The 13,562-nt window shown below is 41.4% G+C and overlaps 1 protein-coding gene across 4 annotated transcripts in view; it reads left to right on the top strand.

Annotated features, from left to right (window-relative positions):
• CTNND2 (catenin delta 2) overlaps positions 1-13,562 on the top strand; it is a 1,187,740-nt gene that overhangs the window by 754,901 nt on the left and 419,277 nt on the right. For all 4 annotated transcript variants that reach the window (XM_090049706.1, XM_090049708.1, XM_090049707.1 and 1 more), the window contains one exon: positions 10,345-10,597. In XM_090049706.1, coding sequence (XP_089905832.1) covers positions 10,345-10,597 — 253 coding nt within the window. The remainder of the gene's footprint in view (positions 1-10,344; positions 10,598-13,562) is intronic.

Raw genomic sequence — 13,562 nt, 5'->3', positions numbered from 1 at the left:
GATCCATGATACAGATGTATACACTGCACAGAGTACATGAATAGAAGGTTCACCTATCAATTTAACTGCAGGTGATACTTCAAAACACTGGTTTGGAGAAAATTCAACTCTAGAAGAAGCAGACTATATTTGTGATGCTATATTTTTATGTTGTTTTGTGAACCTAAAATAATATAGGTTTTAGATCATCGTCTTTCAGTTTAACCGCTTAGTTCATTTAAGCATATATTATACAGGACTGTGCATCTTTTCTATGCAATCAAAGGCAGAGGAAAACAGGAGAAGGTGAAAGAGAAACCCAAGAAAACTATCAATCTAGCCACTCATTCACCAGCTGAATGTTCCCTTTATTAAAATACAGAGAGAGAATAAAGCAATCAAGATGTGGGGCTGAGAACAGCTCTCAAATTCAGGAACTTGAGAAGTCTACAATTGCAGACATCACGAACTAGAAGATTCAAGATATAGACAGAATTAATCAGTTAAGAAAAACCCAGAAGGAAAATTTAAGAAGCTGAAAATAGGAACAGCTGAGGCTACATTTTGTCCTGAACTGGCTTTAGGAAAATCTTGATTATATAATTGGTGGGGATGGGAGGAGGTGGTTGCTTTTTTGTTTTATTTTTTATCCTCAAAGATGGTGTATATTCACAATTCATGGAATATTGTAACCCAGACTATCTTAATGTGGCGTTTTGAAACTTGAGTTAATTATTTACACTTTCTTCTCTTTCAGTTAAGCTTTAAGTTTTTAAAGTGCAACATTTCTTGTGGATATTTGGTTTTAATAGAGAATATGTGTGCGCCACAGAAAATCCTAAATACACTATATAATGAATTGATTAGAATTTGCTGAATGGTAGATTTAGCATTGTTTCTTTTCAGTAAATTGAAGTTGATTTGTCATTCATTCCTCTGAAATGCTGTCTACTTTATTGGGAAATTCGCCTTTGTTTGAGATAGGATCATATAAAATAGTTAACCCATAAGCAAGAATTTTGCTGCATACATATTAAAATACATATTTAACAGGATGCTATCTTTTTATTATTCATATTTTCTGCTTTAAGTGTTGCTATAATATATCTAACTTCATGATCCTGTTGCAAACATTTTTATATTAATACAGTTGCCAAAAACCTATTGCTCACGCTAACACTTTAATTGGCAGTTATGGGGAAAATAAAATTCCTTAAATTTGATCAATGCAGTTTGCTAATTACAGGCAGAGGATGGCATTAGCCTGAAAAAATCAGAAAAAAAATCTGTCTTCTTATTTTCTACTTATTGTACCTTAGCTACCACAGAATGACTCTTACCAGCATTGTTACAGCTTCATTTTATGAAATCTTAGAAGCAATATGGAAGTACCTTCAGTTGAAAAGGTGCCACACAAGAGAAACAATTTTTCTTCAGTTTGGCTCATAAGAATTTGTAAGACAAAATTGAATTTCCACCTGCAGTCTATATCTACTAACCTGCAGTTAGTAAATGCATACTTTTTTGCATGCATAATATTCTATAAATAATTCTTCAAGAAAAAGAAATTGAAAAACATTGCAAGGTCAAAGTAATCTGATCTGCCTTTATGAAAAAGCTGAAACATTAGCAAAATGGTGAAATAAAAATGTGAGATGAAAGAAAATGTTTCAAGATACTGTCCATAATTTGAACAGTACCATTGACTGAGTAATAATTTAAATTGGAAGAAATGCAGCAACAGTGTATTTGGACCTTAGGATAGCTTGATCCTGCACTGTTTGCTTGGGCAAAATTCCCTTTCAGTTGAGCTGGCTTTGCAATAATTCCGCCTTCCACTATGGGAACATTACCCAAATAAAATTCTCTAGCAGTGGTCTTAGTAAATTGCTGAACATTATTTCATTTATCTGTATCCCCCACACTAGAAAACAACTGCTTGCTTGCAAAATGTAGAACTTCAGTTTCCAAGGTTCTCACTGTGGATATCTTAGCCTGAAGTTGAAGGGCACACATAATACAACTGAATCTTCAGTGTAACATAAGAACTGCTCTGCCTGGTTTGGTTGTGGGCAACAAGGAGAAGAAAGGAATTAGGATGTGTTCTTTTTTTCCCTGTATTAACACACACATACGACCAAAAGAGTACTAGAAATAAAGTCCACTCAGTTTGCTAAGGCATGCGTCACATCTTCTAAAATTTGATCTGTGCTTAGAAGGTCCTCAAGAACTTTGCCAAATTTTTTCCTTTAGTAGAAAACAATCTTACATTTTATTGAGGTCTGGTTGCCTAGTGAACCCTAAGTAGATTTCTTTTTTGTGCATTGAACAAGGCCCAAGTAGAAATAGGATTTTAACAGCAATCAAAACAAGATCCTTCCTTGTGATTGCTTGACCAATTTCCTGAGAACCTGGTTCATGGTTTGTAGACTTCAAAATCGCATTTAAAAATTCCAGGACAAAAACCATATACTCAGCTCAGGATGGCAGACTTTTCCCTTTAAATATCATCTGTGTACTCCAATTAAGCAGCTCCATTTAAAATTACCCAGGCATATAAAACAAAAGCTTGTAATTAATTGGTCCCTGTTATTTGTTATAGTTAGTTTCTGCTGCTCAGAGCATCTGGTAGATACATTCCTCTAGCATCAGTGCAAGTTAAACCCTGAACAACAGCCCACCTGATAGATACAGTAATAACACCACACAGATTGTCCATTGTGGCAGCTCTGGCTGTGTGCCTTTGGAGGACCCCTTTGCACTAAAAGATTCCTGACAGTCTGAACAAGAGAGCAAACAAAGCTTCAGGGTTAAGTATATGTTTACTTAATACCTTTACCCACCAAACTTCAGTGCAAGTCCTTTGAAAAGTTTGACTGCAGTGATCTTTAAATCTCCACATTTGTGCCATGCTCACAGCCACATACACACACTCCTACTTTAAGGACAGACATTACACATAAACCAGTTTAAGTGATCAGAAATTGGCTTAAACCTGTAACAGAACAGTCATTCAGTGCATGTAAACCAGTTTCAAACTGGCCAAAATCAGTTTGAGATAAACCTGCTGGACTGTATTATCAGACTTAACTGATTTGGCTCAAACCACTTTATGCAATGTCTGTCCCAGGCCCCTTGCTGGTTTAAGATAAACCAGATACCGCCAACATCCCAACCAAGGTTCCCTCTAAGCTGCGCACATGCACAGCCACGCACAATTAAAAATGTTAAGCCCGAGCCCAGCTGCAGGGAAAGGACAGATAGAGGGATTAAACCCTTCTTCTCTCTGCCCCCTTCACCTTAATGGGGCCATGCTGGGTAGGTTGTCCCACAGGGTTAGGAGAGGGGCTCTGTTCTGTGCTGGGGCAGACTCTTCCCCAGACTCTGTAAGGCACTGGATAGGGACTCTTCCTCTTCCTCCCCTTCTTCCCCCCTGCACCACCCCAGGGCTGGGGTAGGGCAGAGGGAGGTCCAGCACCGGGACAGGGGGAGGCTCTATTCCATGCTGGGGAGAAGTCTTCCCAGTCCTCCTCCTCCTCCCCGCAGAGGGACAGTGGGAGCGTGGAGCTCAGCCGGGCAGGGTGTGTGTGCAGGGTGTGAGGGAGGGTGGGGGGTTTAGGGACCCCCACATACTCCCCTAATGGCATGCAGCCCCTGCTGCCTGGCAGCAGCAGCAGGTGGGGGCATCAGGGTGCTCATGCCTGATGCAGGTCTGGCTCCAGCCAGCACTGTGTGGAGCAGGGAGTGGAGCTTGCTTTATCCCCAATGCTCTGCTCCCCACATCTGTAGCTCCAGCCCTGGCAGCGATGGAAGCCCTGCACTGGAGCTGGATGTCTCCCCTGCTGCCATCTGTGCAGTCCCCACACTCTGCTGGGAATGGAGGGAGCCCTGCCCACTAGTTCCCCCCTGTGAGTGCAGAGCTGCAGGTGCACAGTGTGGAGCCCCGTGGATAGAAGCAGCCAGACAGACTGCATGGGGCTGCACTCCTCACGCCCAGTGCAGCGCTGGATGCCACTATCCCTGGGGCTCCACGCTGCACACCTGCAGCTTTGCACTCACAGAGGGGAAGGCCTGTGCTGGATTCTGTGGGGAAGCAAGAGGCAGAGTGCAGGTACTGTGCAACTGGCAGCAGGGGAGACAGCAGGCTCCTGTGCAGGGCTTTCCCTGCTGCCAGGGCTGGACCTACAGGCATGAGGAGCAGAGTCTCAGGGATAAGTCAAGCTCTGTTCCCTCCCTCGTGCAGTGCTGGCCGGAGCCATGCCTGCATGAGGCATGAGCACCCTGACGTCCCTGCCTGCTGCTGCTGCCAGGCAGCAGGGGCTGCACACCATGGGGTCCCTATACCCCCACACCCAGCCCAGCTGAGCTCTGTGCTCCCACTGCCCCTCTGGGGGAAGGAGAAGAAGGAGGGGGAAGTAGCTCCCCCCAGCATGGAACAGAGCTTCCCCCTGCCCTGCTGTGGGGAGGAGCGGGAAGAAGAGTCCCCCTCTGGGGCTGGACAGCATCCTATAGAGCCTCCCCTCCCCACCCTGCAGCAGTGGGGGAGAAGCAGGGGAAAGAGTCCTTCTCTGGGGCCAGGCAGCCTCACAGAGCCCCCCCTCCCCACCCCATCACGGTGGGGGAGGAAGAGGGAGAAGAGTCCCCCCCTGCATCAAACAGGGCCTCCCTCCTGGCCCTGCTACGGTGGGGGAGAAGGAGGATGGGGAAGAGTTCCCCTCTGGTGCCAGGAAACCCTGGGTGCTGGGAATTCTGGCTGTCAGGGAGCACCTGGAGCGGGCCAGCCAGGGCCTGGCTATGCCCCCACTCCTCAGTTCAGTTAAATTAGACTAACCTGCAAAGATTGAATCCATTCAGGCTCAGGGTTTTTGAATGTCTGTCCCTAGCCCTAATGGAATTCCATGCCCCCCACCCCACCCCCCGCTTCCCCCAAATGATAAAGTTTAGTTTTAATTGTTTACCTTCTCAGGTTTTGTGACAACTCAAGCAAACCTACAGTGCTGTCCTCACTGGCAGGCAAAGTGTGGCACAAGCCCAATTTTGAGCAGCCATAGGACCATTTGTCTTTCCTGCTGTAACTGTGATGTCACCTGCTCATTTGTGGAAGGGGTGGACATTCAAATCCAGAATTCAAAACCCAGTTTCCAGGAGCGTGAACCCTTAATTTAAAGCCAAGCAGAAGTTTACCCAAACACTTGCTGAAGCTGTTGTTTCGTATGCGTCTAGCTGAACATGCATCTGCTGTTCCTTACTTATGAACTGAAATCCTATTGTAGTTGAAAAGATGGCAAGTCAAAAATGGTCATTGTTTCTTTTTCTTTCTGAGCTTTATAGACATTATTTTTATGTCACTTCTGCTTTAAGAGCTTAGCAGAAAAATCATAACTATTCAGAAACTGAATATGTTTTAAATTAACAGCCACATAACAAACAATAGTTCTTTCCATTGAAAGAGTTTAATTATCAATGGTAATGTGTCTTGAGAGAAAAGAGCTCTGTTTCAGCTTTACATCAATTACTTTCATAGGAGCACCCTCCAAACATGGGTTCTTTCACAATTTATATAAAAGTTTCACATTCTAGTTAAATCATATACTACTACCTGTTGTTGGGGGGGTTTTTTCAAGTTATTTTAAATTAAAATTCAGCTGGCATTGGCCAAGCATATATTATTTTGCATATTCTTTATCGAGTCATTTATTTGTCTTATTCTTTCTTAGTGTACCTACCACAGGTCTGTGTGCATTGCGATAAAGCTAAAAAGGAAGTAAGTCTGTTAGAGAGACATAATTAGGAGAATGAATCAGAATGACTCAAAAGGTTTGTAGGAGTTAGGAGTGTGACAAGTCTCTTCAGCTTATACAGATACCCTCCTGATGCATTACAAAAAGTGAAAAAAGATGGAAGCAGTTAGTTTCAAAGAATTTAAAAAGTGTCATTGAATTGTGTTGCTAGGAAAGAAGATAAAATGCACAGGGTTTTATACCAAAACATTTTCTGTGTGGCAAACAGGACTTCCTTTTAGTGATGCTACTATTTAGAGCTTTTTGCAGCTCTCTAGGTTTCAATGACCGATCAAAAGGTAGCAGCATGCTGCAATGTCATTTTCTAATGCCTAAATAGCAGGATTTTAATGCTGCATGCATTTCCTTTTTTCCTTTCATTTCAACTTGAAACATTTTCAGTATTTTTTCCTAACTTCTCCTTTTTCAGCTGCTTTTCTCTGTGACACAACATTTTGATTCTCTGTTAATTATCCTTTTTCCCCCATTATATTTCTAATATAATACAGTCTAATGCTGCTGAGGATGCAGGGATTTTGTTTGGATTTTGTGTGGTATGTGTGTTGTTACTCTGATATAGTTACTGCATTATTATTTGCCTCCCTTTGAAACAAAAGTATATTTTAATACATATATTTTCATTAGTCACTCAGCAAATATACATCATCACATGAAACCCTATGTAAAAGAAAGATTTATATATACTTGCTTACATGTTAACTAACATAATCCTGTTGCAGTTTTTGTGTTTGTTAACTTCCACATTTGCAATATTATATCATCATAGCTATTATCCTAATGACTTAAATTCCAGTTATACTAATTCTTCGTAGTCATGAAAAGGAAAACTACAAGACAAAACAAATACAAGACAGAAATATACTACAATACTCTATGTAGAAAAATAGTTGATCTGTGCCAAATACTGTACTAGAATTTAAATTGGCCCAAGGAGACAATAACTGAACAAAATTTTAAGTCTTATATATTTCAGCTTTCAATATATACTTCAAAATAAAGCCTTTAATAGTCTGTCCCTTCTTCCTTGCTACCCATCCTAATATAGAGCCAAAAAGAAATAAAACAGTATTAATGCATCTGGGTTGTCTTGCCTCTCAATGCCCCCATTGGGGTACTCAGCTAGTTAAGTCAGTCCACCTGTGGAGATTCATGGAGCTGGTAGGATTCCAAAACTCTCTGGGGGATGTTCCCACTGACCTTGATGGCTACTCTGTTTGATGGCCTGGTCAAACTGTAGAATAGTACACTGATGGTGTCTGCTCTCACTGCTGTGAAGGCATGGCTACCCCTGGTATAAAGGGGATTTGAAACCTGTTAAGTAGGAGGGTAATCAGTTAACATGCGGGTGGATCCCGGCTCATGCTGGAGCCAACCAGTTCATCCCAATATCCTTTTAAAAGGTTGCAAAGTGTCCTGTGGCAGAACTGTTCTGGGTGGTGAGTGGCCTGGTTGATTTGGGTTGACTTCACCAGAAACTGAGGACCTACAGGTTTCTCTGATGAGTTTGACCCCTGCTTTGTAGACAAAGTCATTCATATCCAGAGTGCCTTGGGGACTGCAAGTCTTGCTGCAGGGTCAGACTTCATGGTTAGAAAAGCTGGGTTTTGTTTGGTTTGTATGGATCCATTTCAGTTGTTGTTACCTACTGATACAGAGAATGTGCTCAAAGGGATTCAGTTAGTCAGTTATGAATTGGACCCATGCCTGTCCTGGCTTTCAGAAGTCAGCTGAGGAGACATAGGCTATTGCAGTTGACTTGTGGCTTGGCATCTTCCCCTTCTTAGGAGGGCAGGGTGCTGGACATTATTAAGTCTGAACTTCTCCAGCCCCCACTCAAAAAATAATCTCTTGATGATGACTCCCCAGCCATCTATCTCTGTTTCCACCTTCCTTTTCTTGGGGTAGGCCATTGACTGGGTAGTCTTCTAACAGCTCCAGGCGCATTTGGATGCTATTGGATTCCTGGACCTTGTCACTCTTGTTTCTGTCCTGGCCATACTACACAGGTGGCATTTGTGGTCTTGGTTAATGATATTCTCCTGGAGATCAATGAGATAAACTTCATGCTTTTGATTTTATTAGATTTTTAGCAGCTTTTGGTTCAGTTGACCATGAGGTGTTGATAACATATTTACATGATCTGGGTATTTGTGGAACTGGTCTTCATTGGTTCTGCTCTTTCCTAGCAGGGAAGTCCTAGAGGGTGATAATGGGTGAGTGATCATCACCCCTTTGGAACCTTCCCTGTGGGGTCACCCAGGATTTTATCTTATCACTCCTCCTGTTTAACATATAGCAAAATTGTGCAGAGATTTGTAGTGCGTTGCCATCAGTATGCTGATGATACCTAACTCTGTCTCTGTTTTTCATCAATCCAACACCTGAAGTCTTGGTCTGTATCGAGCGTCTGGTTACCATTGGGGATTAGATGTAGGTAAACTACTTGAATCTGTACCCAGACAAGACAGAGGTGATGGTTGTGGCCAGATGTGATGACTTGCAGATAGTGACTGGGACACCTGAAGAGTTTAACTTCCCCATGTCACTCAGATTTTTAGGCTTGGGGTGTTTCTGGTTCCCTTGCTGCACCTGAATTCTCAGATTGTGGCAGTGGCTAGGAGCACTTTTTACCATCTACATCTGGTGAGAAGGCTGCAACCCTTTCTTTCAGACTTGGATCTGCCCTCCATGCTTTTCTAACCTTGAGGCTAAGGTGCTCCACTGTGCTCTATGTTCATCTGAGGGCTATCAGGAAGGTGCAGCTGGTACAGAACACAGTGGTTCATCTTCTAATGGGGATGGGTCGCTAGGAGCACATCACAATGCCCCAAAGCCTGCACTGGCTTCCAGTAGCTTTTTGGGCACCATTTAAGGTACTGATTTTGACCTATACAGTCCTAAATGATATGGCCTAAGGAACTATCTTCTCCTTTATGCACCATTGTGATAAGGCTGCTTCACTTAAGATCAGGCAAAAGCAACCTCCTGGAATTACCATATCTGCACCAATTTTGTTCAGTGAAAACATGTGGGAGGTTGTTCTCAGTAGTCACTTTTCAGCTCTGAGCTCTGGCACTCCACCCCTCCCCTTTCCTCCCCACCTGTGGTCCATCAGTACCCAAGAATGGACATCCTCTGGCAGCATTGTAAGTCTTCTTTATTTTGACAACCCTTCAACAGGTGAGGTCACATTTTGAAGCATTGTCTGGGAAGTTTGTTCTATTAGATATAATTTTATTTTAGTATTTTTCTTTGTCTTTATAATTTATCTGTTTTTGTTTGTTTGTTTGTTTGCTGTAAGCTGCCCTGAGGCTCCTTAGGGTAGGGTGGCATAAACAGTCTAACGTGAGAGGTGTATTTTAAGGAAAATACTTAATGGCAAGCTGTAACTTAAGGGTGCAGGTTTGCCTTATAGGCCTGTGATTTTGATGTAGACAAATAATCTTGAACCAGGACACACTGATCCCTGTTCCTATGGGAGTAGGAGTAGGCCTTTGATGTACCTTTTACATTGTTGAGAGGCTTTTGTAAAGGAAACTAGTTTTTTTTTTTGTATTAGCATGAAGGCTAAAAGGTCACATAGGGACTGATTCTGTAGTTATACAACAAGAATCTGATCGATACAATCAAAACAGTAGGTCTTGGGCTCCAAATTACTGCATTCTGATAATAAACTTGATGCACAATGCTGTACTTAAAGTCTGGTCTGCTATATTGGTGTAATAAAAAGATAATGGACTATGAAGCAGACTAATAAGACTTTTAAGGAGCTAAAGCACTAAGTCACTTTAAATCTATTGAGTCTCTCCAAAGCGTTAATATAATAATCTTGACAAGTGTACTTCATTATCACTGTAGGCCGATAGCAAGAATTGCACATGGTGGCGTTTTCTTTAGGGCGAAGTAGCAGACAAGTGGGGTTTCTTTACAGCAAAATGAAGAAAAACTTTTATTGCAATGTGTATAATTTAACCCTTTCAATATCAATACTATGCTTGTATGTGTTTTACTAAAACTGGAATCACAAAAATGGTATGACAGACCTCTGTATAATTCTCAGCCATGAGAGAGGGGAGAGTCATCATTCTCAAACTAGACCAGTAGTGCTTGTTTCTGCATCTCTCCAGTGGGAGTTGCATCCCACCTCTGTAAGGGTTTCAGAACTAGGCCCTTCATGATGTTAAACTTTACTATAACTACTCCTGTCATCTTTGCATGATGCATAACAAAATATCTGTACTTTACATGCTTGTATGTTTTTAATTTCAGGTTAACACATTCTCAAATATGATGTAAACAACTCAAAGCAGTAGAGCAAAAAACATTTCCTACCTAACTCAATGGACTTTAAACATCCTTCAGTCCCAAGTAGCATATTATTTAGAATTTCACTTGATAGTTTTTTACCTTGCTGTGTTCAATATGACAATGTTGTTCTTGTTTTTTCTCATTTTTTTGAACCCCTGTTTATATGTGTGTATTTTTTTCCTCTGCCTAGACCTGGTTAACCATTTCTGTGAACAGGTCCTCAATTTTTTACTTTGTCCCTACTTTCCTGTCGTAGCCCCATCTTCCCCTGGTGTCGACTCCGTACCCTTACAGCGCACAGGCAGTCAGCACGGCACTCAGAACGCAACATCGACCTTCCAGAGGGCCAGCTATGCTGCAGGCCCAGCCTCCAATTACGCAGATCCCTACCGACAGCTGCAGTATTGTCCTTCTGTTGAATCACCATACAGCAAATCTGGGCCAGCCATCCCACCTGAGGGGACCTTGGCTAGGTCACCTTCCATTGATAGCATTCAGAAAGATCCCAGGTGGGTGAAACCTTCTTTGTCTACTGTCATATGTTCATAAAGTGACTTCTGATTGCAGTTTATATGTTTCAGTGATGTATGTCAGCAAAAATTCAAACAAAAATAATTTTAGCTATGTGGTTCTTTGTTTGGTTGTAATGATCTATTTTAATATATTACTCAAAAAATAGTAATATAGTCTTAAATAGTCTTATGAGCGCTCTTTTATAACAAATGGTAATGTGACCTTGAGTGCATAAATTTAGTCTGTTTCTGGCTGTGCTTTCATATGTAGTCCTGTAAAAAGTAACTTGTTTGTTTGTGTGAAAATAAGAACACTGGCACCCTGAGTCTTTGAATCTTAATGGCAGTGAATTACATTTTTCTTTTTCTCTGCAGAAAGAAAGTTGTTTGACTTGTTTTTCTATAAATATTTAACAGAATGCAAAAGTACCGGCCCAGTATTGGGCTATGACTGGGAGCAATGATTACCAAATAGAATATATTCAAGTCTATAGCTCATCTTAAGCTACGGAATATAGGCTCCAAATGCTGGTATATGATAATGGAGTGATTTGCAGTGTAATTTTCAAGAATTAATTATGGATGCCTAAAAATTTTAAATGTATCGTAGCTCTTATTAATTGAAAATATCTGCCTCAATATACACATGTAATTTAGGGATGGACTGAGGAGAGTAGTGTACATATGTATGTATGTGTGTAGAAACAAAACATTCTCATCGCAGCCTTCTCTAAGTATAATGTAAATCAGAGAGGGCAAGTTTGTTTGTAGCATTGCAATCACCAAACTGTCCTTAGTGATAACAGTAACTGAAATAGAAGTGTTAGTATCTCTTGATGCATGTGGTTGTTTTGTCATGTAAAGTATTAGTAATTTCATCTTTGTGGCTCATAATGACTCCTGCTTGCTAAAAGCTTTTGAAGTTGAAATGGGACTCTTGAGAAGTTACATCATTTAGATGTTATTCATAAATGTGTGACCTATGGAAGTTCATGTTTGTTTGTAGTAGATTTGCTGTGTTAGCGGGCATGCTTTGCTGCATGAAAGCAAAAGTAGAATCCAAAAATACATCCCCACGAGTCATTAAAGAAATATTTGACTGACAAAATGGAAAGGTGTTCCTTCTTCCACTACAGAAACAAATTGTTCTCAGTTTTAGCAGCATGAACTCTGAAAATTGATGAATCATATAGAAACTAATTGTATGGGTATGCTTGCCCCACCAGAGCAAGCACTATTAAATATGCCCCGTACAACGCATGCCCAACCCTGTAAATGAAAGTAAGGGAGGTTGCAGCCAAAGAGTGGTGCTGAATATGAACCAATAAACACACTTGAGAGAGGCACAGAAAAAGAAGTGCCTTATTTTAGGGGTGGCATGCATGATATGGGAGTAAGGGAGCAGAGCCCATCATTTAATAATACTTTATGGCACTGCCCCCGGATATAACAGGAAAGAAGGAAGGCATGTCTCTTGGTTTAAGAGACCAAGAACCAATTCAGACTGATTCTGCTTTTAGCCAGGCTCATGCTTACTAGACATCCCTTTTTCATTTGCTCTCTCAATCACCTCTTGAGTGAGGGGACACAAGTGCCAGTTAGCATATAAAGATAACCTGTCATGCCACTGAAAAATTTTACCTACAGGGAAAGTTACTAAATACAAGTGGTGGTTGTACAGTACTGAATTCTTGATGAGGCTCTTACAAAAACGTATTTTATTCATGGAACTGAATTCTGTTTTTGCAGTAATACCTTAACAAAACTATGAGAAAAGAGATATGGGAATCTGAAACACAAGAGGAAACTTGACAGCAGCTGAAATGAGTTGAAATTGAAGGCAGTCTGCCTTATACTAAGAGAAAGCATATTTACTATATCCCTAGTAGTGCTGGACACATTGTTTTAAAAGAGCTCACCCTTGTTCAGAACAAGAACTATCACTGTAATCTTGACAAGGTTGGCACCTGTATAGCTTATCTGTGTGGTGGATGTCAGATTTATTCTATTTGTACAATGCCTTTTGTTTAGTTTTGCTGCTTTTGCCTCCTTTTCCAGCCCTTTTATGTTTCTCTTCTTCATCTCCATGTGATACTCATTGTGCATGAAATTAAATTAATGCTGCTTTCCATAATTGACAAAGAAAAAGGTATTCTGACAGCCATGGGTTGATTGATCAGTTTTTCACAGGTATTGATTCATATGTCCCTTTTTCATTGCTCAAATTAGTAATAAACAGGCCATGATTGCTATGATAGTTTATAGAAAGGAATTTTGGTCTGCAGGGGTAGGGGCTTCAGGCAGACATTACACATAAACTGGTTTAAGTGATCAGAAACTGGTTTATATCTATAATAGAACATACGTTTCATGGATATAAAGCAATTTCAAAATGGCTGAAACTGGTTTATGATAAACTGGGTTGAATATAGTATCAGATTTATCTGATTTGGGTCAAACCTGTTTATGCAATGTCTCTCCCAGACCCCTTTCTGGTTTAAGTTAAGCCAGAGTCCCCCAGCATCCCATATGCTTTGCATCCTCGGGTTTGCATCCCTGGGCTGTGCTCTCTACTCCAGAGAACAGGGATGGCCCCACCCCTCTGCTCCCTAGTAGAACCCCTGCTCCCCTCCCCCCACTGCTTGCTGCTCAAGCAGGGATTCCCCCCTCCCTCCTTCCCATCTCCCACGGCATGGACCCTAGCTGGCATGTGGTATGCTAGCTAATGCTGCAAGGTGTCTGTGTATGTGTGTCTCCAATTTCACTGGGACAGAACAAACGCAGACAGGACAGTGTCCACTTAGAGCTTTTTGGAGGTAATCAACAGGTTAGCTGGTAATGTCCCTCTGTTCCTTCCTTGGAAGAAGTTGTTTAAGAAGAGCTTGAACTAATGAGAGAGGCTTTTGTTTTTTTGATGGACTGCTAAATGCTCTGTTATCAGCTTCCTGCTGGCTCACTCCCC

Source organism: Crocodylus siamensis, chromosome 5 (genome assembly GCF_052110815.1).
Source record: "Crocodylus siamensis isolate JL-2025a chromosome 5, ASM5211081v1, whole genome shotgun sequence".
NCBI classification, from domain to species: Eukaryota; Metazoa; Chordata; order Crocodylia; family Crocodylidae; genus Crocodylus; species Crocodylus siamensis.
The sequence above is the reverse complement of the archived record's forward strand: the minus strand, read 5'-3'. Positions and strand labels throughout refer to the sequence as shown.